A 27,212-nucleotide genomic window follows, 5' to 3' on the forward strand; every position below is an offset into this window, starting at 1 on the left:
GTGTGTGTAGTACAGTGTGTGTGTGCGTGTGTGTGTGTGTGTGTGTGTGTAGTACAGTGTGTGTGTAGTACAGTGTGTGTGTGTAGTGCAGTGTGTGTGTAGTACAGTGTGTGTGTGTGTGTGTAGTGCAGTGTGTGTGTAGTACAGTGTGTGTGTGTGTGTAGTACAGTGTGTGTGTGTGTTTGGTATAGTGTGTGTAGTACATTGAGTAAATGAGTATATATGTACAGTAGTAGATGACTGTGTCCATGGGCAGGTGAGTAGTACAAGGTGTATATAATTTATAATATAAAAGCCATTGAGTGACAGGGGAGCGGCAGAAGCTGTAGTGTAGTACAAGTAGCAGCTCACCTGTATTCATTCGTCTCCCACCAGTTTCTTCCCACGGACACGGTGACCCCCGGCTGGACACGGACAGACCGACAGATTGTTCGCTGGTCACTGAGCGGCGGGTGTGACGTAACAGTAGGTGCCGCTATAAAACTGCCGCCGTCTCGCTGCCGCCCGCGTACTCCTGAGCTGTCAGCGGCTGCTGCGCGTCACGGTCTGGTGCGCTCGGAACTAGAAGCTCCAGGACTTCCCGGGACTCCCTATTGTCTCCCCAGCCCCCATGTCTCCCAGCCCCCCCAGTTCTAACAGCCAATAAGCTTCAGCCTCATGTTTCTCTCCCTTCAGCTGCTCCGCGCAGGATTCCATTCAGCCCCAGTGTGGGCTCGGCGAGCTGTTTGGAGCAGGTGGGCTGTTATTGGCTTCTCCTCATGTTTTCTTTGGTCTGGAGACAGTCTGAGGCGCTGACATCATGCCTGGACCCGCGACTGGCTCTGCCCAAAAACTTTGTGTCCCGTGGAGGAGAAGAGCAAGTGATTGGCTATCAGGATGCCAACTGCCACTTGCTGCCCCCGGGGCCATGGCTTAGGGCTCACTCCGGATTAAGCAGCTGCTGCCTGTGCTGCTGGTGATGTCCATGCTGCCGAACAGTAGGATCATGGAATGGAACATTACTGTGTCTGCTAATGGGAGCGCGGGGGCAGATACATGGGGCAGGCACCGCTTCTCCGTCTTCAGTGTCCTCATTTTAACTCTGCTGGCCATGCTGGTGATTGCCACCTTCCTATGGAACGTGCTGGTGCTGGTCACCATCCTGAGGGTGAGAACTTTCCACAGGGTGCCCCATAACCTGGTGGCCTCCATGGCCATATCTGATGTGATGGTGGCCGCCCTGGTGATGCCCTTGAGCCTGGTGCATGAGCTGAACGACAGGCGCTGGAGACTGGGCAGAGTACTTTGCCACATCTGGATCTCCTTCGATGTCCTCTGTTGCACGGCCAGCATCTGGAACGTGACCGCCATCGCCCTGGACAGGTATTGGTCCATCACCAGGCACCTGGAATACACCCTAAAGACCAGGAAGAGGATCTCCAACATCATGATCCTCCTCACTTGGCTCCTTTCTGCTGTCATCTCACTGTCCCCTCTTTTTGGATGGGGAGAGACCTACTCCGAGGTGAATGAAGAGTGTCAAGTGAGCCAGGAACCTTCCTACACCATCTTCTCCACCTTTGGGGCATTTTATCTCCCGCTTTGCGTGGTTTTATTTGTCTACTGGAAAATCTACAAAGCAGCTAAATTTCGAATCGGGTCGAAGAAGACAAATACAATAACGCCAATGCCAGAGGTGATTGAGGTTTGTTCTCTGATTTACCCCCTTGATTTGCTCCTTTTTCACGCCACACGAGCTGGTAGGTAGGTACCAAAGAACTGACCGGTAGTTCAGCATGAAGAACAGGAGATTGTGTAGTCTGGTTGTACTCAGCACACTTCCCTGGTAATCAAGAGGTTAAACGTGGCTGAATAGATGTATATTTTGTAGATTCCTACTGTGCGAATGGAATAACACACACACACACATATATATATATATATATATATATATATATATATATATATATATATATATATATATATCTTCACGCATGCAAAGGCTACTGTAGATTCTTACTTTGTATCATTATCATTTTAGATACACAGCTTAAGGATCTACTAACCAGAAAGCTCTAAAAATGTCAGTTGACATGATGAATCAATTGTTTTATAATGTTAAAATATATTTTTTTTACTATCCTTAAAGGGAAACGATTGAGAAAATGAAAATGCAATATAAGCTTCATCACACTGAAATAAGAAGTTTTCTAAATATAATCAATTGAAAATGCTGTACCGTGTCTGAAATGATCAAGTTTATCTTCACTCTCCCTCTCTCAGCATCTGTTTCTCTTCATTCTCTCTTCATGACTCTTCATGCAGCAGTTGGGTGTCAGATATTAACTGACAGTTAGGTCCAATATATCTTATGGGGGGGGGGGCTCCTTTTGCCTAGAACATGTATTAGAGCTCACTCTATTAAAACCTCCAGACATCATGGGGCCCATTCACCAAGCTCGGGTGAATGAATAGAGGGAAAAAAAGCTCGAATTTCGAGTAGTTTTTTGTGCTCCTCGTCTATCGAATTGGCGTAAATTCGCCTGAGTACAATGATTCGAATAGATTTAGCGCAAAAACGCTGCGACTATTCGCCATTTGATAGTCGAAGTACTGTCTCTTTTAAAAATACTTCGACTGCCTACTTTGCCACCTAAAACCTACCGAATTGCTTTAAAAGCCTATGGGAAAGTCCCATAGGGTTGTTTTCCAAGTTTTTGATCAAATAAAAAGGCATTAGATCAAATGAAAATCCTTCGAGCGAATATTCGATCGAGCGCCTATTCGCCTGGCGAATATTCGCCAATTCGACTATTCACCAGTGCGTAAATTCACCTGAATTGCCTATTCGATTCTATTCCCCAGTCGAATTTCAAGGGATTAAACCCCTCGAAATTCGACCCTTGATACATCTGCCCCCATGTCTCTCTACATGCAGAATTTGTGCAAAAGGCAGTTATTTTGTTTGTACTGGAATCAGTTATTTGAATGAAGCGCTAACTCATCTGCTAGGAAAGGAGATATATTGGATCTAACTGTCAATGATTATCTGACACCCAACTGCTGCATGAAGAGAGAATGAAGAGAAACAGATGCTGAGAGAGGGATAGTGAAAATAAACTTGATTATTTCAGAAACGATGCAGAACTTTTAATTGTTTATATTTAGAAAGTTTCTTATTTCGGTATGATAAAGCTTGAATTAAATTTTAATTTTTAAGGCTCTGTGTTCCTTATCCCCAAAACACCAGGTCCAAAGTATTTTGGATAACAGATCCCATCCCTGTACAAACTTTTTGTTCCTGACATTTTCATGTTCATGACTTTAGCTTCAGATAATTCCTTTGTGCTGGAAATATAAGGTTATTTTTCTGATATTTTCCTGTACAAATTGTTTGCTGGCCGGCCATTCAGATTTATTCTTGCGCAGTCTGTCTCTGGCCATCTGCTGGTTTGTAAGGCTGTCAGCACCAACAATTAGAGATAACTTCCCCTTTATTTCACAGTCTTTTATTATTTATTTTATATAGCACCTGCTTATGTCACAGCGCTTTATAGATATATAAATAATACCTTATCACATTCACAGACTAGGGACAATGTTTATCAGGAACCAATGGACATGCCTGTATAGTAGGAGGAAAGCAGAATACCTGGCTGAAACCCACTTGGAGAACATACAAACTCTTTGTAGATAGTGACTGGGCCGGAATTGAACCGGGGACCCCAAATCTTCCAGGCAGCAGTGTTAGCCCTTGTGCCACCATGATGCCCCATATTCTTTTGTATTCCGTAGAGAATATTTGACCTGGGGAAACATTCCCAGACAGTCCTATTGATTAGTAATCAACATTAATTAAATATATATTTTACTAAGTATTTGCCAGAAATGTATTCCATCACTGTAGACTTCATGCTGTACTTAAACCAGAGATCCCCTTGTCCCACCCACAACCAAAGCATTGTTAGTAGACCTAGACATCTGGCCATTAACTAGAGTTATAGGTCAACCCCAACGCAATTTCAAAGTCTGGACCTCCCTATTATACACATTCCTTTCCAACCACGTTCATGTCTTCAACTTTCATGCCTAGAGCTCCATCAGCTCTGTTCCTTCTTGATACTAGTTTCTTCATTGCTTATTATTTTCCTCATACAACACTGTGTTGTACAGTGCTAAAAAGTGACCTGATGCGTGGCCTGACAGTGCCTTTGTTTGTGATTTGTAGGTGAAGGAAGCCTCCCACCAGCCTCAGATGGTCTTCACCGTCCGACATGCTACCGTCACTTTCCAGACAGACGGGGACACTTGGAGAGAGCAGAAAGAGAAAAAGGCTGCCTTAATGGTGGGGATCCTCATCGGGGTCTTTGTTCTCTGCTGGATCCCCTTCTTTATAACGGAATTAATCAACCCTCTGTGTTCATGTGACATTCCACCGATCTGGAAAAGTATATTCTTATGGCTGGGCTACTCAAACTCCTTCTTCAACCCCTTGATCTACACGGCCTTTAATAAGAATTACAACAACGCTTTCAGAAACTTGTTCTCCAGGCAGCGGTGATTGGTCACTTACTGGTCAAGTTAGGACATGCTTGGTATCTCGTGCCCATCAGGTCTTCATGGTCTTCATCTCACAGACTTCTAAGCCATGTACAATGTGTGTGTATTTGGGTCCAATGGATGCAAAATAATTGAATGCCAGCAATGAGATTTGGTTCTTCTTGTGCAAGGAGTTGCCATCTGTTCCAAGGTCATAAAGTCCAAGGTCATCTAGTCCAAGGTTATATAGTCCAAGGTTATTCTAGGGGATAGATCAGTTGGATTTGCCTAATTATCAGGCCACTGCAAGCCTATATATGTCTTCTGCTTACAAATACACCTCCCAGATGTCTGTAGAACTTTATGATCATCAGCTGCTCCTTAACCTCTTGAGCCTCAAAAATAGGATATGATTTTCTGCTATGGCTTGGATATGGGGCAGAATCACCTCCGATGTATACTATATAACTTCCAAAGAGGTTCTGAAGCAGCTATTGACTCTACAATCAGGGTTTTTTGCTTGAATGACGATGTATGAAAGGCACTGTTCTTGGGACTTTTATTGAGGAATAAACAGACGGTGAAGTATGGAGATGTGCTTGATTGTGTAGAGATCATTTGTTTCCTGCATATTTACAAATGAGGCGCTTTAATCTTTTCCTTTGAGCTGATGAATTGTTCACAGGACAGAATACAGTTATGGGATCTGTTATCCAGAATCCATAATACTCAGAATTACGGGAAGCCCATCTCCTATAAACTGAGTTTTAATCAAATAATTCAAATTTATAAACATTATTTTATTTTTGTAATAATAAAACATTACCTTTGACTTGATCCCAACTAAGATTTAATTAATCCTTATTGGAATCTAAACAATACTATTGGGTTTCATTAATGCTTGAATGATTTTTTAAAAGACTTAAATTATGGAGATCCAAATTACAGAAAGATCCCTTATCCAGAAACCCCCAGATCCCGAGCAATCTGGATAACAGTTCCAATATCTTTCGTAGCAGCACTTTGCCTTTATGGCCACTAGAGCTGCTGCTGTTGTAGCTGTGCACATATTAGCTCACCCGAGGCAGGCAATATGGCAGCTCCCATCTCAGCATAAATATGCAAAAAAGGAATGTTTTGTGCACAAGTACATTGATTGTGACATGTCTCTGCCTATTTAAATGCAATCCTAATAGATATGGCCTGTCTTTAACCATATTATTCACCTTAAAAGTCAGCATTTAAATAGCAGATGTAAAATAAAAGAAGCCTGTCGCCTGGTAATGATAAGGGCTCAGAGATACGAGCCAGTGATTTACACATTGCAATGACATTTCTAGCAAATTTAGAGATCATTACGGATTCCATTCTGAATGATTTGCAGCTCAGCCGGTGTCTTCTAGGTCCCTTCTCGGAGACCCTGGACCATCTCTGATTCCTTAGGTCTTTTCATCCATAGTGAATTATCTGATAATTTGTACAGGCAGCAGCTCTATGACTGGCATAAATACCGGGCATCCTCCTTTCAGCCTGCATTTAATCATTGTGGTGGCAGCTTCATTTGAGAGATTCATCATTCCCCTCTCTTTAACAGAAGGGAGAGGTTATTGCTAGGCAAGAGTTCTGACACATATCTAACTGCACTGAAAAGGGCATCTCATTGAATTCATGATCTGCCATTGGATCTCCAGGGAGACTGACAAAGTAATAACCAATTAGGCAGTAATAAGTTAAACCACTGAAAGGTTCTGTACACAAAATATGAGCATAACAACATTGAATATAGCTGAGGAATGCAGAGCTCTAGTCTTGCTAAAGGATATACTGTATGCCAATCATCATAAATCTGTTGTATCTCCTTAAATATATTAAATAATGCACACTCAAGGCACAAGGTGGCAGGCTGAGTTATACAGGGATCTCTGAGTATCCCTCATGTATTATAAGGGATAATGTACCCCCTGCTGTAAATGATAAGGATATTAGAAGTCACTGAGGGGTTGTTCTGTGACCATATAAAGGCACAAGGCTGCAGGCTGAGTTATACAGGGAACTCTGAGCATCACTCATGTATCATAAGGGATAATGTACCCCCTACTGTATATGATAAGGATATTAGAAGTCACTGAGGGGTTGTTCTGTGACCATATAAAGGCACAAGGTGGCAGGCTGAGTTATACAGGGATCTCTGAGTATCCCTCATGTATCATAAGGGATAATGTACCCCCTGCTGTAAATGATAAGGATATTAGAAGTCACTGAGGGGTTGTTCTGTGACCATATAAAGGCACAAGGTGGCAGGCTGAGTTATACAGGGATCTCTGAGTATCCCTCATGTATCATAAGGGATAATGTACCCCCTGCTGTAAATGATAAGGATATTAGAAGTCACTGAGGGGTTGTTCTGTGACCATATAAAGGCACAAGGCTACAGGCTGAGTTATACAGGGAACTCTGAGAATCACTCGTGTATTATACGGGATAATGTACCCCCTACTGTAAATGATAAGGATATTAGAAGTCACTGAGGGGTTGTTCTGTGACCATATAAAGGCACAAGGCTGCAGGCTGAGTTATACAGGGAACTCTGAGCATCACTCATGTATCATAAGGGATAATGTACCCCCTACTGTATATGATAAGGATATTAGAAGTCACTGAGGGGTTGTTCTGTGACTATATAAAGGCACAAGGTGGCAGGCTGAGTTATACAGGGATCTCTGAGTATCCCTCATGTATCATAAGGGATAATGTACCCCCTGCTGTAAATGATAAGGATATTAGAAGTCACTGAGGGGTTGTTCTGTGACCATATAAAGGCACAAAGCTGCAGGCTGAGTTATACAGGGAACTCTGAGTATCACTCGTGTATTATACGGGATAATGTACCCCCTACTGTAAATTATTAGGATATTAGTAGTCACTGGAGGGTTCTGTGACCATATAAAGTCACAAAGCTGCAGGCTGAGTTATACAGGGAACTCTGAGAATCACTTGTGTATTATACGGGATAATGTACCCCCTACTGTAAATGATAAGGATATTAGAAGTCACTGAGGGGTTCTGTGACCATATAAAGGCACAAGGCTGCAGGCTGAGTTATACAGGGAACTCTGAGTATCACTCATGTATTATAAGGGATAATGTACCCCCTACTGTAAATGATAAGGATATTAAAAGTCACTGAGGGGTTGTTCTGTGACCATATAAAGGCACAAGGCTGCAGGCTGAGTTATACAGGATATTGAGTATCACTCGTCTACACCTTACTATAAGGAATAATATATCCCATTTTATACATTACAAGTTTTTTTATATAAAAAAACTCCAGGGTGATTTGTAATAGCCCTATATTTTACAGCTGATATAATAGATACATTTCAATGAGTTGTGTGACATCACTTATGAATAATCACATCAATAAGCAGCATTTGTATAGGTAATATATTTACCATATTTATAGCCTAGCTGTCCAGCATGCAAGACCTCGCTGTTGATGAGCCTCCAACATGCCGCCAACTGGACCCTTCCACCAATAAGAACAACACAAAGCTGATCTGTTATTCTGCTTTCAATTGTTAAAGATAAAAAGTAGCTACAGTGTATAATAGTAACACAAGGCGTATCATTTTATGTCCACTAAAGGTGTTGTAGGCAGGTATATGAAATATTTGTAACTACATTTTACAACAACATCCCTTAGTTAGGTGACCTTGTTGAGGAATGTTGGGGGTTGCTGTTCTGCAGCACCAGGAGCAGCAAAGGAACATACTGCTACACTTCATATACCAGCTCCCATCCATACATTCCATTGTGCTAATACATGATGTTCTTTATACAGTACATTCATCTATGTTGTACTCTATTGTTGGAGCCCAACAGCATGCCCTCTCTGCCCTGCGATAATATAGCAAAATAGTTTTATAATAACAATCAGCATCCTTTGTGACTGGCAGAAAACTGACGGGTAGTGATACCACAATGATGTACAGCGACAGTCACTCAAAGTATTTTCCTAAGAATAAACAAAATGTATTTTCATAAACATAATCTGTTGGTTGAATGGAGACGTTGCAGGAAAGATTTCCTGATATTAAAGGGTGAATTATATTTCCCTTTTCAAAAATAGATTGCTTTGTGGGGGAATCAAGGGCTGATAAAATACAATTTTGAGGTATATGTTTGGGAATGGGGCGTAATGAGATGCATTGGCTGCAGTGCAATTTGCACCTTGTATGGAATTCTCCTGATCAAAAATGTGATATGAATCTCCGACTCAATATAAACTGACTGGGAACTGGTTATGTGTCTGAGTGTGTGCCAAGACTGATTTCTATTGCTCATATGAATTTTATGTCCAAGGATTGCACTTTTTTTTTACTGATATAAGATATATTTATGGTTATGTGTAATACCTAATCATTTGACTCTTCATTTTAGCTTTCCAGTTACATTAAGAGCATTAATAATTGGATACAGGTTGGTCTAGCCCTGTGATCATTCTAATATTATAATGCTGTGATTGGATACAGGTTGGTCTAGCTCTGTGATCATTCTAATCTTCTGATTGGATTTCAGATATCTACACCTGTGATCATTCTAATGCTCTGATTGGATACAGGTTGGTCTAGCCCTGTGATCATTCTAATCTTCTGATTGGATACAAGTTGGTCTAGTCCTGTGATCAGTCTAATGTTCTGATTGGATACAGCTTGGTCTAGCCCCGTCATCATTCTATTGCTCTGGTTGGATTCAAGTTGGTCTAGTCCTGTGATCATTCTAATATTATAATGCTGTGATTGGATACAGGTTGGACTAGCTCTGTGATCATTCTAATCTTCTGATTGGATATCAGATATCTACACCTGTGATCATTCTAATGATCTGATTGGATACAGGTTGGTCTAGCCCTGTGATCATTCTAATGTTCTGATTGGATACAGATTGGTCTAGCCCTGTGATCATTCTAATGCTCTGATTGGATACAGGTTGGTCTAGCCCTGTGATCATTCTAATGCTCTGATTGGATACAGGTTGGTCTAGTCCTGTGATCATTCTAATGCTCTGATTGGATACAGATTTGTCTAGCCCTATGATCATTCTAATGCTCTGATTGGATACAGGTTGGTCTAGTCCTGTGATCATTCTAATGCTCTGATTGGATACAGGTTGGTCTAGCCCTGTGATCATTCTAATGCTCTGATTGGATACAGGTTGGTCTAGCCCTGTGATCATTCTAATGCTCTGATTGGATACAGGTTGGTCTAGCCCTGTGATCATTCTAATGCTCTGATTGGATACAGGTTGGTCTAGCTTTGTGATCATTCTATTGCTCTGATAGGATACAGGTTGGTCTAGCCCTGTGATCATTCTAATGCTCTGATTGGATACAGGTTGGTCTAGCCCTGTGATCATTCTAATGCTCTAAATGGATACAGGTTGGTCTAGCCCTGTGATCATTCTAATGCTCTGATTGGATACAGGTTGGTCTAGCCCTGTGATCATTCTAATGCTCTGATTGGATACAGGTTGGTCTAGCCCTGTGATCATTCTAATGCTCTGATTGGATACAGGTTGGTCTAGCTTTGTGATCATTCTATTGCTCTGATTGGATACAGGTTGGTCTAGTCATGTGATTATTCTAATGCTCTGATAGGATACAGGTTGGTCTAGCCCTGTGATCATTCTAATGCTCTGATTGGATACAGGTTGGTCTAGCCCTGTGATCATTCTAATGCTCTGATTGGATACAGGTTGGTCTAGCCCTGTATTTTTGTAAATACATGTACAGCAATATCTGACTAACGTAAACACTCAAGTAAATGTGGCCTAATTGTAGGCTTCACAAAAGTCCTCCATAACTGTTTATTCACTTATGAGCCTCTATGTGAGTTCTGTAGCATCTGGTTTAGTTAATACAGAAGATTCTCATTACAATACCAACCTTGGGGATTATACATGAATTTTTAAAAAAGGTAGAGAAACGTCTGGAACCTGCCCAAAACCTCTACAATAAACGAGCATTGTTTTGTTTTTCTAATTAATAATATTTTGAAGTAACTAATTATACCCTACTGATACCTTTAGCCAATTTGCGTTATAACTGAGCAGCCAATTTTATTATTTCGTCCTCTTTATGAACATGGCATGAAATACTGTAATCCTGGCATAATTATGTTTTGCTAAGGTATTAATTCTGTTTAAGGTATGGGGGACATAACTTTCAGCATCATTAATTCTCACATTTATTAGCACAAATAATTGAGTTCAATTTTACGCTCACCTATGCAAGAGGGACAGAGACTGTTCTGCCGGAAGAGTTTAATGAAAATTGTGGCTGTTCGTGCAGATTAAGGCCTGACCTAAATGTCATCGTTATTGCTTTCAATCATGGCAGCGAACTAGGCACTGAGAAAAAAAATTCAATAAAGTTTCTGGAATTACTGTGTCACCTGATGTGTAATTTAAGCCTCATATACATTATGGTAAGTAGCCTCATTATCATTAGCTGCAACTGGTCCTCACTCTTATTTGATCAGGCAGCTCAGAAGTAGGCTGATTTGCTATTACATTATTATTATTACACTGTTGATAGAACTGGCACATTCTGCAGCACTATAGAAATTATACATCCATCACATCAATCCCTGTCCCAGTGGAATTTACAACAATCTAAAGTCCTTGTCAAATTCACCCACTATCAGGAGCCAGATAACCTGCCTGCATTTATTTTTGTTTCTTGTAGGAAACCCTGGAGTACGTGAAGAAAACCCAACAGGTATGGGATCCATTATCCGGAAGCCCATTATCCAGAAAGCTCCAAATTATGGAAAGCTTGTCTCTCATAGACTCCATTTTATCCAAATAATACAGATTTTTAAAAACGATTTCCTTTTTCTCTGTAATAATAAAACAGTAGCTTGTACTTGATCCCAACTAAGATATCCATTATCGTCGTTGGAAGGAAAACCAGCCTATTGGGTTTATTTAATATTTACATGATTTTCTAGTAGACTTAAGGCATGAAGATCCAATTTATAGAAAGATCTAGGTTCTGAGCATTAACAGGTCCAAACCCAAACTCCTTGTAGACATCCCCTGGTAGGAATCAAACCCAGGACCCCAACACTACAAGGCAGCAGTGCTTACAACTGTACTACCATATCTTTTTTTTTTTTCAGTCCCCAAACTACAGTTCCACTCATCACAAACCAGCCAATATTGGCAAGAGTGTTGGTCTTCCAGCCTTAAGGCCATGGCATGTCAGCCCTTTGTTTCAGATGTTGGACAGATACTGGGAACGATTGGAACAGCAAGAACCGCTCCTCTTTCTTATATGGTGATGCCTCATACACTTGTCACATATGTTGCATTGGCAGAGTCGATTTTCTTATAGTGATGGGCGAATCTGACCCATTTCGCCAAAAATTAGCGAAACGGTGAAAATTTGGCAAAATGCATTGAAGTCAATGGGCGACAAAATATTTTTTGACGTTGCGTGACAAATTTTAGACGCGCAACAAATTTTTTTCACCCATTAGAGTCAATGGGCGTCAACTTGGCGAAAAATGTCGCTCATCACTAATGTCTTATCCTCAAACCAACTGATATCCATTGCATAGGAATATAAGCTGGGACCATCAGGTTGCCATACTCATCTAGAAACTTAATTTCATATGCCATATTTTATGACTCACTAAAAGGTCTGGTTCAAGTTTAAGTTAACTTTTAGCATGTTATAGAATGGCCAATTTGAAGCAACTTTACAATTGTTCTTCATTTTTTTTTTTTGCCTTCTTCTTTCTGACTTTTGCCTCCCAAATGAGGGTCACTGACCCCATCTAAAAAAAAAATGCTCTGTAAGGCTACAAATGTATTGCTATTGCTACTTTTTATTACTCATCTTTCTATTCAGGCCTCTCCTATTTATATTCTAGTCTCTTCTTAATAGCAATGCATGGTTGCTAGGGTATCTTGGACCCCAGCAACCAGATTGTTAAAATTCCACTGAAGAGCTGCTAAAAAAAGCTAAATAACTTAAAAACCACAAATGATAAAAAAATGAAAACCAAATTGCAAATTAATTGTCTCTGAATATCTTTCTTCATCAAAGGTGAACAACCCCTTTAAGTGCTGAAATTGCAAACTGGAGAGCTGCTGAATAAAAAGCTAAATAACTCAAAAACCACAAATAATAAAAAATGAAAACCGATTGCAAATTGTCTCCGAATATCACTCTCTACATCATACTAAATGTTCATTTTAACGGAGTTGAATCTCTTTAATTTCACAAGCCATATTTTATAGCTTGTTTATAGAGCCAAAACGACAGCCTCATTAATTAATATCTGATCCAGGCCGAGTTAGATATTTCATGGATCCCTCATGTGGTCTGGAGTGAATCGTATCTGTCCATATATAATAAAATGTGTTGCCTGGTTTATAACCACCTCTCTAAGGAAAAATGGGCTGAAAAAAAAAAATCCACCTCACTCTGTGCAGAAACTCGCTTTCCTTCTGAATAAATATGAATGGAACATTTACACTGTATTTTAGGTGTATATTACATAATTCCTCCCACAACTTTAATTATGGTGTCCAGATTCCATAAAAATGGAATAAAAATAAATCTTGATGCACAAGGGAGAACAGAATGTGATCAGGTATGAAAAACCTGTTCCTCTGGTAATGGCAACAGCAATATCTTATTTTCTGTGCTCCCCTCTTTTATTTTAAATCAATAGATGATTAGAGCTGTGCAGCTGATGTGTGTGTGGTTGACACCCATATGGTAATACACTACAGCCCTGTATTGAGCAACACATACTAGTATGTCAGACAGTCTGGGCCTCACCTCAAGAGGAGAAATAATAATGTAAGGCAAAATCTCTGGCCCAGAGCTAAGGTTCCCAATCCGTAGTGCTGTCTCCTGAAACAGTGAATGGAGGGTGATGGGGTTGAATGAGTATGGAGGCTAAATAGCTACTTTCTCTAGGAGTATTTAAATTGTAGCAGGGGGTCTTTTATTCTGTTAAATGCAAAGGTTATTCATTTGGATTAACTACTTATCATCTATCTATGACTTCTATCGATCTATATATTGATCTATATATAATATATCTATCTATCTATCTATCATATATCTACAGTAGATCTATGTATCATCTATCTCTGTCTTCTCTATCTATGACTTCTATAGATCTATATATTGATCTATATATAATCTATCATCTATCATCATCTATCTACAGTATCTATCTATTTATCATCTATTTCTGTCTTCTTCTATCTATAATTTATCTGTCAATAATCTGTCAATAATCTATCAATCTATCTATCTATCTATCTATCTATCTATCTATCTATCTATCTATCTATCATCTATCTATCTATCTATCTATCTATCATCTATCTATCTATCTATCTATCTATCATCTATCTATCTATCTATCTATCTATCTATCTATCTATCATCTATCTATCTATCTATCTATCTATCTATCTATCTATCTATCTATCTATCATCTATCTATTATCTATCTATCTATCTATCTATCTATCTATCTATCTATCTATCTATCATAATCTATCCACAGTATCTATCTATTTATCATCTATTTCTGTCTTCTTCTATCTATCTATAATTTATCTGTCAATAATCTATCTATCTATCTATCTATCTATCTATCTATCTATCTATCATCTATCTGTCTGTCTATCTATCTATCTATCTATCTATCTATCTATCAATTATCTATCTATTTATCAATTATCTATCTATCTATCAATTATCTATCTATCTATCTATCTATCAATTATCTATCTATCTATCTATCTATCTATCTATCTATCTATCTATCTATCTATCTATCTATCTATCTATCTATCTGATCAGGTATGAAAAATCTGTTCCTCTGGTAACACACAATAGGGACTTCAAACACTGCAACCAGTGTTCTTAAGAATGTTTAATCTTAATTTAAACATCCATTAAAAAGAACTGCCTGTGGTCAGACGTGTTTCGTGCTTACGCACTTCCTCACTGATTCCTGTTACCACTATACCACCACAGTACTGTGTGACTGAAATGCTAAACACCAGGGGGAAGATTTAGCAACATTTAAGATCATTTTTCTAGGATTCAAGAAAATGGCATACAAATCTGTGATCGAGAGTCTATTTAAATTAAATTTAACAAACACAAGTTTTGCATTTTTTTAATAATTTGAATGAAAAAAAAAAAGGAACGAAATAATGTGATTTTCAATGCAAGTTTTCTGATTTCTGATCAGTTTTATTTATTTACAGTCTATTCGAGAAAAATTGAAATTGAATTGTATTTTTTTGTGATTCATTTTTTTACAAAAAATCTAAATCTGTCTCTGAGAGTAAATATTTCAGCACTGCCATGTGCTGAGCCAATGTTTTTTTTTAACTGAAGATCTTCTAGGATGTAATGAGTTTTGCAAATCCATCCTATCCTAAAAGATCTTTGAAAAACAAAAATATTGCGTCAGCTCTTGCTGTTGCTGTGCTATCATCTGTTTCTAGCTGAAGCCTTTTGTCTTGTGCTGGAAAATATCATGATCCTTTGTGGGGACAGGTGGTTAGTTATTCCTGCTGCTTCACTACCACAACTTGAAATGTCATAGTCATAAATGTATAGAAAGACTACAAATCATGTAATATACTGGAAGGTCTTCAGTTCCACAAGAGTAGCCATGGAAGCTAGATGAGGCTTTATCTATGCACTCTAATGGAACAGTGTTCTTTGTTGGGAGAATGAATGCAAAATGGAAGGATACCTACTATAAAGTGTTGTCCACTTACTGCTATATTAAGATAAATGATGTTTAGAGATGCCACAATAGCATGATTAGACTTATTGTTTTATTGCTGGAATGATCTTCTAAAACAAATACTAGCAGTATTGAAGGACAAAATAAGTGACTTCTTAAGACATGAGATGATGGTAGGCATTTATTCATATGAAATGTGAGTTCTCTTTGGAATGAACAGGCCCATAGGCAACAAACCATAGAAATGTAGCACCCAAAAGGCCACAAATTTAAAGAAAAATACCAGAAAGTCCTGAGCATGTTGCAAAACAAATTTCTAACTAATGGATTGATGTCTTTCAGGTTATTAGGGAATGGGCAGGCCTGTAATCATAGAAACACTGCTGGAAGTGAAGACTGTGACTGATGGAAGAGTTGCCTTGGGTATATTTTAAGATGAAGGATTAGAAACCATCTAAAGGATCATGTATAGAGGGTGGTTGTCAATGTTACATTCTCTACTTGGAGAAGGGCTCTTAGTGGGGTGCCTCAGGGATCTGTATTGGCTCAACTTTTATTTAACTTGTCCAATAATGACTTAGGGGAGGGTATTGTAAGCAATGTATCAGTGTTTGCAGATGACACAAACTATCCAGCCTAATTAATTCCATTCAAGATGCAGCATCTTTGCAACAGGATCTTGACAAACTGGCAAACTGGCAGCTAAGTGGCAAATGAGATTCTACATAGACAAATGTAAAGTCATGCACCTGGGATATAAAAATATGCAAGTCTCTTGATGGGACTGTGTTAGGCAAATCTATAATGGAAAAGGACCTTGTGGTTTTTGGAGAAAAAAATGTAGCTGTAGCAAGCAATGCCAGTCAGCAGCATCAAGGAATAACAAGATCTTGAGCTGTATTAAAAGGGGCATAGATTCGTGGGAGGAGGGGGTTATTGTTCCACTGTGAAGAGTACTGGTAAGGCCCCATCTAGAATATGCTGTACAGTTATGGTCTCCAGCACTCAAATGGGACATTATTGAATTGGAGAATTCCAGAGAAGGGCAACTAAGCTGGTAAAAAATGTGGAGAATCTCAGCTATGAGGAAAGACTGTCCAAGTTGGGGTTGTTTACACTGGACAAGAGGCACCTAAGGAGAGATATAACAGCTATATAAACAAATAGAAGGGGACAATAAAATAAGAAGGTTTATTTTAACCAAAGGGTCCTTCCAGCAGACAGGAGGAAATCCATTCCAATTAGATAAGCGGTGATTCCCTCTAAATATTTGGAAAGGGGCAGGGCTACTGAAAATAGCTGATCCAGGAACTCAATTGCCATCTTGGAGTTTGATGCAAATTGAAGAGGTTACAAATGTTTTTTTGCCTTCCTTCGGATCACCTAGCAGTTAGGCAGGTTTCACTAGTAGGTCCAACTCAATGGACACCTGTCCACCTATGTTACTAGTAGGAATGAGTGAAATATTTCACTACGTTTTTCCACAAAAAAAACATCCATGTATAGTAAAAAAAAAAAGTTGCACAGGTTGAAAAATGTTGCATGAAAATACGTCTACTGACTTCAATGCGTTTGAAGAATTAGTTGCCATTTTGCAAATTTTCATAGAAGCGAAAAGGGTCCGATTGGCTATTACATCTTTAATAATAAATCATTATTTTCACAAAGTCACGATGGTGTTCTGATAATGAAAACCTTAATTTATATTACAAATTTAGGAGAAATAAATTACTTTCCAAATTAACTCTACATTTCCCTGAGTTTTGGTAAAATTCTGCCTATTATGATGTTTGGAAAATATATCCTCCTTTATGTAATCTGTCATTAGAATATTCCATACTCTGCCTCTCATGTTATCAGTGGAATATCCCTTATTCTCCCCAGTCACTGGAAATTCCCATACTGTGCCTCTCATGTGATTGGAGAAATATTGCATGTTCTCCATCAGTAGAATATTCAATTTCTGCTGAAGTGGCATTAACCTCTTTTTGAACAATGGATGGGGATGTTTATTAATCGTATTCAACAGCCCCTGCACTATCACTAGTACAAGCCATCACTAGCTATCATTAAGCTAGATGGGGGAGGGCTGGTACAGGGGAATATACTGCTTGTGAAGCAATTTATCCAGGCCGAGTTGTGATGGCCATGACTCAAATCCCTAGTAGTGAAGCTTGGACAAGCGACTAATAAACTGTCACTCACTGTTCTGCTTCTCCAATGTAAGGCTAATTAAAGAGGCAAGAAAGGTTTCATGGTGACCAAAGCTCTAAAACGATAGCAGCAGAGTCAGTCCCTTCTCTTGGGAGTTGAAGGTGATTTCTTTCTGTTCTAGATGGGATTTCTGATGATTTCTCAAGAGAAAACGTATGATGAAAAATTGCATTCTTCATAACAGCCATTATCTGTGTATTTACAGTATGTGCTCATTTCTTATTTATTATGAAAATCAAAATTGATATTTGCTAAAGGTGAACCCTTGAAACAAATTCATGCAAAACTGATCAGGGTACTCTTCTAAGCACGTTTGCATTTTAATTGAATATTATTTGACTAGTTTTCAAGCAGTTTTTGCATCTTGGCATTGATAGAAAACACTCAGTAGAAATTTTTTTAGAAAAGTTAGTAAAAAAAGGAAAGTCTTGTAATGTTGCTCAGAAAATTGAGTTAATGAGCAGAGAAGAGTAAGTTGACCTTATTCTGTTTACTTCAAAGCAAAGCAACATCACAAGGCTTTTTTTCAGTGTTGTTTTTCTACTATATCCAGTTGGCCAAACTGAACCGCACATGGTGCTTTTGTTTCACATTCATCATATTAGTAGTGTTAAAATAGCTAATATCTTGAAAACTAGAAAAAAAAAAATTATGCAAATTGCAAAAATGCTCAGAAAAGTGCATACATTTGTTTCGAGGTTTTTGAATTTACTTTATCTCAACTGCCATAGCTACATAACAGCCATTATCTGTGTATTTATCTGCTCATTTCTTATTTATTATGAAAATCAGAATTGATATTTGCTAAGGGTGAACCCTTGAAACAAATTCATGCAAAATTGATCAGAGTGCTTTTCTGAGCACTTTTGCATTTTAATTTAATATTATTTTACTAGTTCCCAAGCAGTTTTTGTGTTTTTGGCATCGGTAGAATTTTTTTTTTAGAAAAGTTAGTTTAATGATTTAATGAGCAGAGAAGAGAGATTTGACCTTATTCTGTTTACTTCAAAGCAAAGAAACATCATGGGGCAAATTCAATAAAGTGCGAAGCACCTAAATTTAGCGCAAATTGGCCATTTACTAACGGGTGCTGGCGTAAATTCGCTAGCGCAGTGGACCTACTCTAGCGCTACTTCGCACCCTTACGCCAGGCGAAGTTGCACTATGACGAAGGGACGTAACTATGTTAATTCACTAACTTTTACTGAACATTACCTCTTGCGCCAGACTTGCCTTCACCGCCTCAGACCAGGCGAAGTGCAATAGAGTAGATAGGGCTTGCTTCAAAAAAAGTTGAAATTTTTTCTAAGTCCCAAAAAACGCTGGCATATTTTCCTTTTTTAAGGGTGATAGGCTGAAAAAGATCGTACATTTTTTTGGGGCACCCTCCTTCCCCCCTACATATGGCACCTAAACTATACAGTGGGCACATGTGTAGGGCAATATAACAACTCTATTTTATTTTATGAAGCTTTCCCAGGCTTGTGTAGTGTAATGTATTTGCTGCTACATATACGTCCATTGTACTTTAACTTGGCGCCGTATGCAAATTAGGCATCGCTATCGTAACTGCGCTTTCCTTGAATTAACGCTAGCGCAACTTTGCTACCTTTCGCCTCCCTGAGCGCAACTTCTTATTTTAGTGAATTAGCGGCGCCCTGGTGAAACTTCGCCTGGTGAAGTGCGGCGAAGTGTGGCGAAGCCTGCACTAGCGCAACTCCGCAGGTTAGAGAATTTGCCCCCATAAGTAGTGATGGGCACATTTGGGGCGTTTCGCTGAAAAATTCGTGAATTTCCTGCGAAATTCGCAAAACTGAGAAAAATTTGCGAAACGGCAGGTAAATTTTTGTGGGCGAATGTTCACTGCGGTTTCGTGAATTTATTCGCCCTCGGCGAATCACGGGATTTCGCAGCGAATTTGTGCCTGCCGAATAAATTCGCCCATCACTAATCACGAGGCTTTTTTCAGCGTAGTTGTATCCAGTTGGCCAAACTGAATCGCACATGGTGCTTTTGTTTCACATTCATTATATTGGTATGTTAAAATGGCTAATATCTTGAAAACTAGAAAAAAAAATTATTTATGCAAATTGCAAAAGTGCTCCGAAAAGTGCACCCATTTGTTTCAAGGTTTTTGCATTTTCTTTATCTCAACTGCCTTGAAGAAAAGTACCTTAAAGGGAATTTGTCGTCATTTTAAACTTTTTTTTTTTTTTTTGCATTTTTATAAAAAACACACATCCATAAACACTGTCTGGCAAATAAAATGTTAATCCACAAATCCATGCATAAGTTATTTTAGTTTGTATTTTGTCATGGGGGCTTCCATTTCTGCTCATTACAAATTCATCCTGTGCTGCTCTAACAGCAGGCACAGCATTACCTGTGTGCTTGGAGGCAGCCACTCTGTAATGAAAAGCCAGGTCGCACTACGACATGAGAATCTAGCTGTACACTCCCCCTCCCCTCTCTGCCCATGTGTGTGATGTTTGGAGGAGAGAGGTCACATGGTTTGCAGGGAATCAATTACTTTCACTTTCCTACGTCCTGCTCTACAGCTGCACTAGCAGCCCCTCCTCCCACAGACACTATCAAAGCTCCTGCCGTTCTGTAAGTTTGTTCTCTGCTTTCCTTTGGAGGGGGGAACTTTCTCTCCTTGCTGCCTTCCTAGTTAGTTTTACTGGTTACTAGATGAGGTAAAGGAGCTGTGAGTTCCCTCTGCTATCCACCTCACACACACTGCGCTCCTTTCCTGCCTGCAATACTTCTTTTTTCATTAACTACTTACTGCCTCCTTTCTCCTGAGCTATTTTAACCCTTCCTAGACTAGTTTTCCTGGTTTTCAAGTATGTCCTCCTTATTTTATCCTTTTTTTCTATTCCCTGTCATCAGTCCTGGGAGTGTACTCCTGTGTTTCTGCCATTCATTTTTGTGTAAACAAATATAATAAACTATCTATATAAAATATTTTTTCCAGTGTCCAAAATGAATTGTGTGTGTATATATATATATATATATATATATATATATATATATATATATATTTATTTTTGAAACGTAAGTGGGGCAGTGATCACAGGACTAACTTATTTCAGTCCTTCTGAAGTGGTGTCAGTGAGAGCTTATCTTGATTCCTGCCTATTGTTTAATTGACAGGCTCAGCAGACAAGGCTCTATTTACATTACAGCAGCTTGTAGGAGGGAGGGGTAATGACATCACTCCAACTTGCAGTGCAGCAGTAAAGTGTGACTGAAGTTTATCAGAACACAAGTCACATGACCTGAGGGCAGCTGGGAAATGTCAAAATGTCTAGCCCCATAGCAAATTTTAAAATTAGATATAAAAAAAATCCATTTCTTGTTTTGAAAAACGGGTTTCAATGCAGGATTCTGCTGTAGTAGCACTATTAACTGATACATTTTGTAAAAAACATGTTTTTCCAAGACAGTATCCCTTTAAGCTGACCATGCATGGGTCAACGTTAATGCCAGTCTGAAGCCATGAAAAATAGCTTGAATCAAACTACTTTTACTTTACAGAGAAAATGAGAGGTCGTTACACACTTTTTTTTACACGGTTTTTTAGATTTTTACATAACTATAAACAATCTTTTATCTTTTTTTTTTTTATTCAAAAATCTTACTTATGAAAGAAAACTCAAGGATCAAAAATAGTCAATTAAAAGCTCAAACACAGTAGATTAACATTCTACCCTTTAATGAGTCTGCAAAATTTCGTATTAATCTCAAAAACTCCAATTGAAATATAGCTTGAATTTTGAAAATACAACTTTCGCAGACTTCTACATGAACTCACCAGGTTTTAGATGCCGAAATGTACATCATTTTTAATTTTGTGCTAAGTAAATCTTGAAAATAGTGTTTCAGAAGCTTGAATTTGAAAATGTTACCATAAAAAAACTTGAATCAAGGTAAAAAAAAAATCAAATTTGAATTATGAAGATAAATCTGCACCTAGATGTCCTTACAGCCATTGCTCGCCTGGGATATTTGTTCCTTTGACTTCAAGAGCCAAGAAGATTATCTCAGCTTCCATGTATTTGAGGGAGTATAAATATGCAGATAACAAGCGTTGGGGCCCTTTTCTATAACTGGGCCAAGATTCTTTAATTAAATTCAATGAATAATTGTTTTTTTCTTTTTTATATACAGAACCTTTACTGTATATTGATTTAGACTTCTGTGTCCTTTTCAACTGTCATTTCATGTTCAGTGCTTGTTGACCAGCCTGTCATTTGGCATAAATATCATTAATGTCATTGTCCTGCATCTTAAACAGATGAGGGAAAACGGAATTTTATTTTAGAGTTAATGACTTGATTTGTTTTCCATTGATCGAGGGCATGGGTAATCGATTGTGGCAATCACTGGATAAAAGGAAGTAGCAAATAAATAGGCAATTAAAAGGAAGCAACGTTGGACAAACTACCCTGTTGTTCAACCTAATAAGAAGGCTTGAATTGAAAATATATTTTAATTAAAGGAGACTCAAAGTCTCCTAGCCTTGTAGGCATTAGTGAATACTATATGGTATTCCCATTCATTTTTCTATTTCTTTTATCCAGCCTACAAATGAAGCCTTTAAAGCAGGGTAAAACCAAGGGTAATGTTCAGAACTAGATCTGAAGACTCAGCAGATACGAAACCCTTTATAGAACCTTAGGAAGTTTATGTAGGGCAGTTCAGGCAGCAGATAATAAGAAGTATATAATACTCTGGGAAAAGGGCGGAAATGTGCAATAAAATTAATAGCAAAAGGAACTCTTGTTCAAATTGCTGCTTTTTTATCTGAGGAAAAGAGGCTCTTGCAAGGTGATATGGCAGCTCTTTACAAAGGAGAGGTCAATACAATAAGTCTCAGGGGATTGTTCTACTTTCAGAGCTGCACATGGTACAAAAGGTTATACTTTTAGATAAGAGTGAAAGGATTTTTTATCTTAAGTAACATAAAAGGTTTGTTCTTTATTGTAGGAGCAAGAACAAGACAAATCTGTGCCAGGGAAATGAGAGGGGTAATATCCTAAATCCCTTCAAAAATACTCACATAGACTTCTTTGCATGTGCACGATATCCGGCATAAATAAACAATGATCTGCTGATTCTGAAAACTATGCAGATTAAGGGAATCAGGTGCAAAGTCACATTTTTTTTAATGATATTTTACAGGTGCAGAATTTGGCAAAGTACATTTGTCAGTTTAATTATGCAGAAAATAAGGTATTCAAAGGTGCTATATGGAGCAGGAATCACGAGTTGATCAAGTAGAAATAGAATAAGGAGGCATTCATATGTCTAACTAAAGTTCAATAACTAAAATAACATTTACTTACACGTGCATTGGACAAAGTGCAATTTTGGGCATAAATGCCTCACAGTCGCCAAAACACACAAGTGCAAGGAGCATGTTTGGACACAAGTACCTTTAATGAATGGCATTGATATGTGAAACAAGAATTTTAGTGTCACCACAACTGTGGTTGTGGTAGTAAATGACTAATTGATGTCCAGTAGGGCTCATTTACGGTCACAACCACAGTTGTGGTCATACCAGGTGTCGGATAAGACACCATAAATTTTCAATGCCCCAAATTTTCAATGCAATTGTGTCTGATTTGCATCAAAGCACAATCGTTAATGTGTATGTCTGATGGGGCCCAATTATGACCAGATTTGAGGTTGTACTGTTGGAAATTATTCCATTCCAACAATTGTGTCCAGTGGTGCATGATGTGATGCACAATTCATGCAACCCCACCTCGGCTGCAATTATGATGGAATAGTATGTATGTACAGTGTGTACAAAATGTCTCTGTCTTAAATATATTGATAATGGGTTGAGTGCAGAGGACCTCTTGTATTTGTCTCAATATATTTAAGACAGCGACATTTTGTGCATACTGCTACTAAAAAATGCCTTACCCTTTAAACAACACAGGGATTGTTTGTCCATATATTGCAATATATTTAAGCTGGCCAACTACGTCAAAGTCATCCCATATCTGGCCAGTCCTACGCTTAATTTTCATCTGATTCATTAAGAATTCTATTACTTCATTATACATTTTACAAAGGGACTAAGATTTACCTGCAACTTACTTGCTGCTTTCAAAGTAAAACTCTCAAACTTGGCTGCCCTTTTATTAGACACCAGTGGGATCACCTGACTATAGTTGGGAAGAGTGGGAGCTACAACATGGAGCTGGTCACTGCTCCTGTATAACTATAACAAACAAGGGAAAGTTGTGCTCACCACTACTTTTTAAAACCATTAGGCGGGGGTGCAATGAGGGTGTGACCACAAAATACATATAGACAAATACAAGAGTCCTCTGTACTCAACTCATTATCAATATATTTAAGACAAAGACATTTTGTGCATACAGCTACTAAAAAATGCCTTACCCTTTAAACAAAACTTTATGCGTAAAGTGCTGCCAGGATACAAAGCACTTTACAATCTTACAATATATAAAGGTACACACAGGGAGGACAAGTAACATAATAAATACAATAAATATTTATAAGTAGACAAAGCTTAAGTGCCATGTGGAAGGAGGTCCCTGCCTCGTAGAGCATACAATGTAAATGGGTGGATAATATACAGGCACAAATTGGAGGACAAAAGTGCAAAAGGTTAGAACAAATACTTTTCGAAAGTACACACTTTGCACTTGTGGCCTTAAATGGGTCCTGGTGTCTTGCGATACTAATCATAACCATGGCCAGTTCTCTAACTCTACTAAATAAGTCATCCTATGGGATATATGATAATAAATCCTAATCTCAAACTGAAATATGTGTAGTCAGTTTTTAAATCCACTTTTTGCAACAATAGCAGATTTAAATTTTTTTGGTTAAGAGCATAATGAAGTTTTGGCCTGTTCTTCATTTTAAAAGTGGCCCAAGCAGATGAGTTTTAAGTCATTCAGGTTAGTCCCAGATTGGACGGGATCCTATTTTTACAAAGTAATAGGTTTCTGCTCATCGTCACCCAACCATGTATTTTCCCTTGGCCTCCTTCCTTTTAATCCCCACTGTATGAATGGAATGACTAAATTATCATGTGTAAAACAGAACATGTTTGCTATGATATGTTGATGATTAATCAAACTTCAAGCTGTAATTTTCTTTAGAAGTTCCATTTTGTTAGAAATACTGCTCGTCAATTATTCATGATGAAGCTTTTGAATTTGCTGTTAAAGGAGAAGGAAAGTCGTCTTGCACTTGGGGGTGCCAAATGTTAAGCACCCAAGGTGGTTGTATTTACTTACCTGAAACCCCAGGCCAGTGCTCCTATCAACAGAAAACTGCACCGGCCCAGGGTTATACCAATGAGCACCACAGAGCTTTGTGCGGCTGCGCATCTCAATAGAGAGAAAAGCCAAACTTTAACTAAAAGTCGGCTATTTCGTTCTACTGCGCATGCGTCTGCCCCAGGAAATTGTAAGGCCCGAAGGCTCAGTTAGTAGCGCGGACCAAGGAGGAAGCAGTTCGTAACACCAAAGTTCACAGTACAAAAGGGTTCAACAATAGAATGGTCAAAGTCCAGGCAAAGGGGTCAATCCAGGCAGAATAGGGTCAATGCGGTTTAACAGGCAGAAGTCGGTACACAAGAATCAATATAACAAGGCTAGAGTCACACCCAGGAATGCACAAAGTGAAACCTATATTTGGGCAATGTGGCAGTCTTAAGGCTCCTTGAAATAGGCTTCTTTTGGCGACAAAATTCGACGTGATGACGTCATGACGTTGACGCTGGTGTGTTTATGCTGGCGTGTTTACACTGGTGTTCAAACGCCGGCGTCCATTCCGGCGCTGATGTCCAATCGGTTAACGTGTAGGAGCTGGTGTCACAGAACCATGTGGGAGGACAGGGCGTCGCCATCTTGGATCGAGTAATGGTGTCCCTTACAGAAATTTGATGAAAGATGAAACCAGAAGAGGATCGCTCCGTGGTGCTCACTGGAATAACCCCGGGCCGGTGAAGTTTTCTGCTGATAGGAGCACTGGCCCGGGGGTTTCAGGTAAGTTAATACAATAACTTGGGATGCCTAACATTTGACGACTTTCCTACTCCTTTAAATATAGTCCTTATATTAATTTAGTCTCTGGAAAGCCTTAGAGCTTTACCCTACAAGGCATTTTATTGTGGATTCTTTCACTACTAACATACAACATACAAGCTAAAGGCAAGATGCCTTTGCTGACACAGTTCCCTGAAGTTGATTGATGTGTTGCTTGGCTGCCTTCTAGGTTGTGCCACCACAATTAAAGGGAATGTTCACATCCATACATATACCTCTAAATCCCCTGCCCTTCATGAATGAAACATCTTTTCAGTGGATCCATAAAAAAAGGGAATTTAGAGTTCATAGTACAATCAAGTGAAGCTTTTTCATGGTCAGCAACTCCCTTACCCATCTCCACTGATTCTCATTAAAGTCATGTCATGTCCATTGTATTATTGCTGGTTCTGCTATCAAGTACTGATTGTCTTGTCTCAAGTTATAAAGGTTCAAGGCTTGAAAAAGATAGGTGTTTGTGCTATAAAAGCATCCGTGTGTGTGTATTGCACAGCTTGTGCAGTAGAACATTACACCAATAGAACAAACAGAGGTCAACACAATAATAACAATACAAAAAATTCAAAAATATGTGCTAAATGTAAAACTCATGAGCTACATTCAACTGTAAAAAGTTTGGGAGCATGAAAAAAAGCTTGAAAAAGTACGAAAACATTCCTGGGAATGCCAAATAAGGGCTCTGATTGGCTGTTTGTTAGCTAATATTTGAACTGACAGCCTACAGGAGACTCTATCTGGCAGTGCAACTGGTTTTTATGCAACCAAACCTTTCATCCAAGCCTGAAATAAATAATAAACACCTGCATTGAGGCCACTGGGAGCAACATCCAAGGAACACGTTGCTCACAAGCCGTTGACTGGAGATCACTGCTGTAGCTCTTGTAACTTGCAAGATACATAAATACATCAAATCTAAGTCCCTTAGGGGCCATAAATAACACAACTATTAACGCTTATGTAAATTAAAATTATAAAAACAAATCATTATATGATAACAAATCCCTTTAATTGGAAAGCCGACAATCATGATTCGAATAAGGGCCCAGTTGCATTCCACCATTCAAGGGCTTTTTGCTTAGCTGTTTTTTTTCATAGCACAGGTATTTAATCAGCTACATTGTCATATTAAAATTATCATAAAAACCTTTTAGAATGAAATTACATTAACCTTCTCTGACCAAAGACATTTAAAGGAACACTGCTGCGTAAGCCACGTATGTCACTGCTGTGAACCTACTCCCCCCCTCATGTAAATTTACACAATGGCCCCCTATTTTATCCTAAATTGAATGTAAATTCTTGGCATTAAGGGATACTGTCATGGGAAAAAAAAATGTTTTCAAAATGAATCAGTTAATAGTGCTGCTCCAGCAGAATTCTGCACTGAATCCATTTCTCAAAAGAGCAAACAGATTTTTTTATATTCAATTTTGAAATCTGACATGGGGCTAGACATTTTGTCAATTTCCCAGCTGCCCCTGGTCATGTGACTTGTGCTCTGATAAACTTCAATCACTCTTTACTGCTGTACTGCAAGTTGGAGTGATATCACCCCCTCCCTTTTCCCCCCAGCAGC

The 27,212-nt window shown here is 38.7% G+C and overlaps 1 protein-coding gene across 2 annotated transcripts; it reads left to right on the plus strand.

Moving 5' to 3' along the window:
* The first annotated feature begins 383 nt into the window (after positions 1 to 383).
* On the plus strand, positions 384 to 5,110 carry htr5a.L (5-hydroxytryptamine (serotonin) receptor 5A, G protein-coupled L homeolog). Of its 2 annotated transcripts, none has more exons than XM_041565796.1 (2): positions 384 to 1,684; positions 4,208 to 5,110. In XM_041565796.1, exons 1-2 carry the CDS (start codon positions 959 to 961, stop codon positions 4,538 to 4,540), a joined length of 1,059 nt encoding a protein of 352 aa, XP_041421730.1. In that variant the 5' UTR covers positions 384 to 958; the 3' UTR covers positions 4,541 to 5,110. The 2 variants fall into 2 exon arrangements, with proteins under 2 accessions (XP_041421730.1, XP_018122615.1); XM_018267126.2 differs by having other exon boundaries at positions 385 to 1,675.
* The last annotated feature ends 22,102 nt before the right edge of the window (positions 5,111 to 27,212 follow it).

This window comes from Xenopus laevis, chromosome 6L, assembly GCF_017654675.1.
Source record: "Xenopus laevis strain J_2021 chromosome 6L, Xenopus_laevis_v10.1, whole genome shotgun sequence".
In the NCBI taxonomy this organism is placed as follows: domain Eukaryota; kingdom Metazoa; phylum Chordata; class Amphibia; order Anura; family Pipidae; genus Xenopus; species Xenopus laevis.

Coding starts and splice junctions, on each gene's coding strand:
- htr5a.L (XM_041565796.1), top strand. CDS start 959: ATGTCCATGCTGCCGAACAGTAGGATCATGGAATGGAACATTACTGTG. Junction 1,685..4,207: donor CAATGCCAGAGGTGATTGAG/GTTTGTTCTCTG, acceptor TGTGATTTGTAG/GTGAAGGAAGCCTCCCACCA.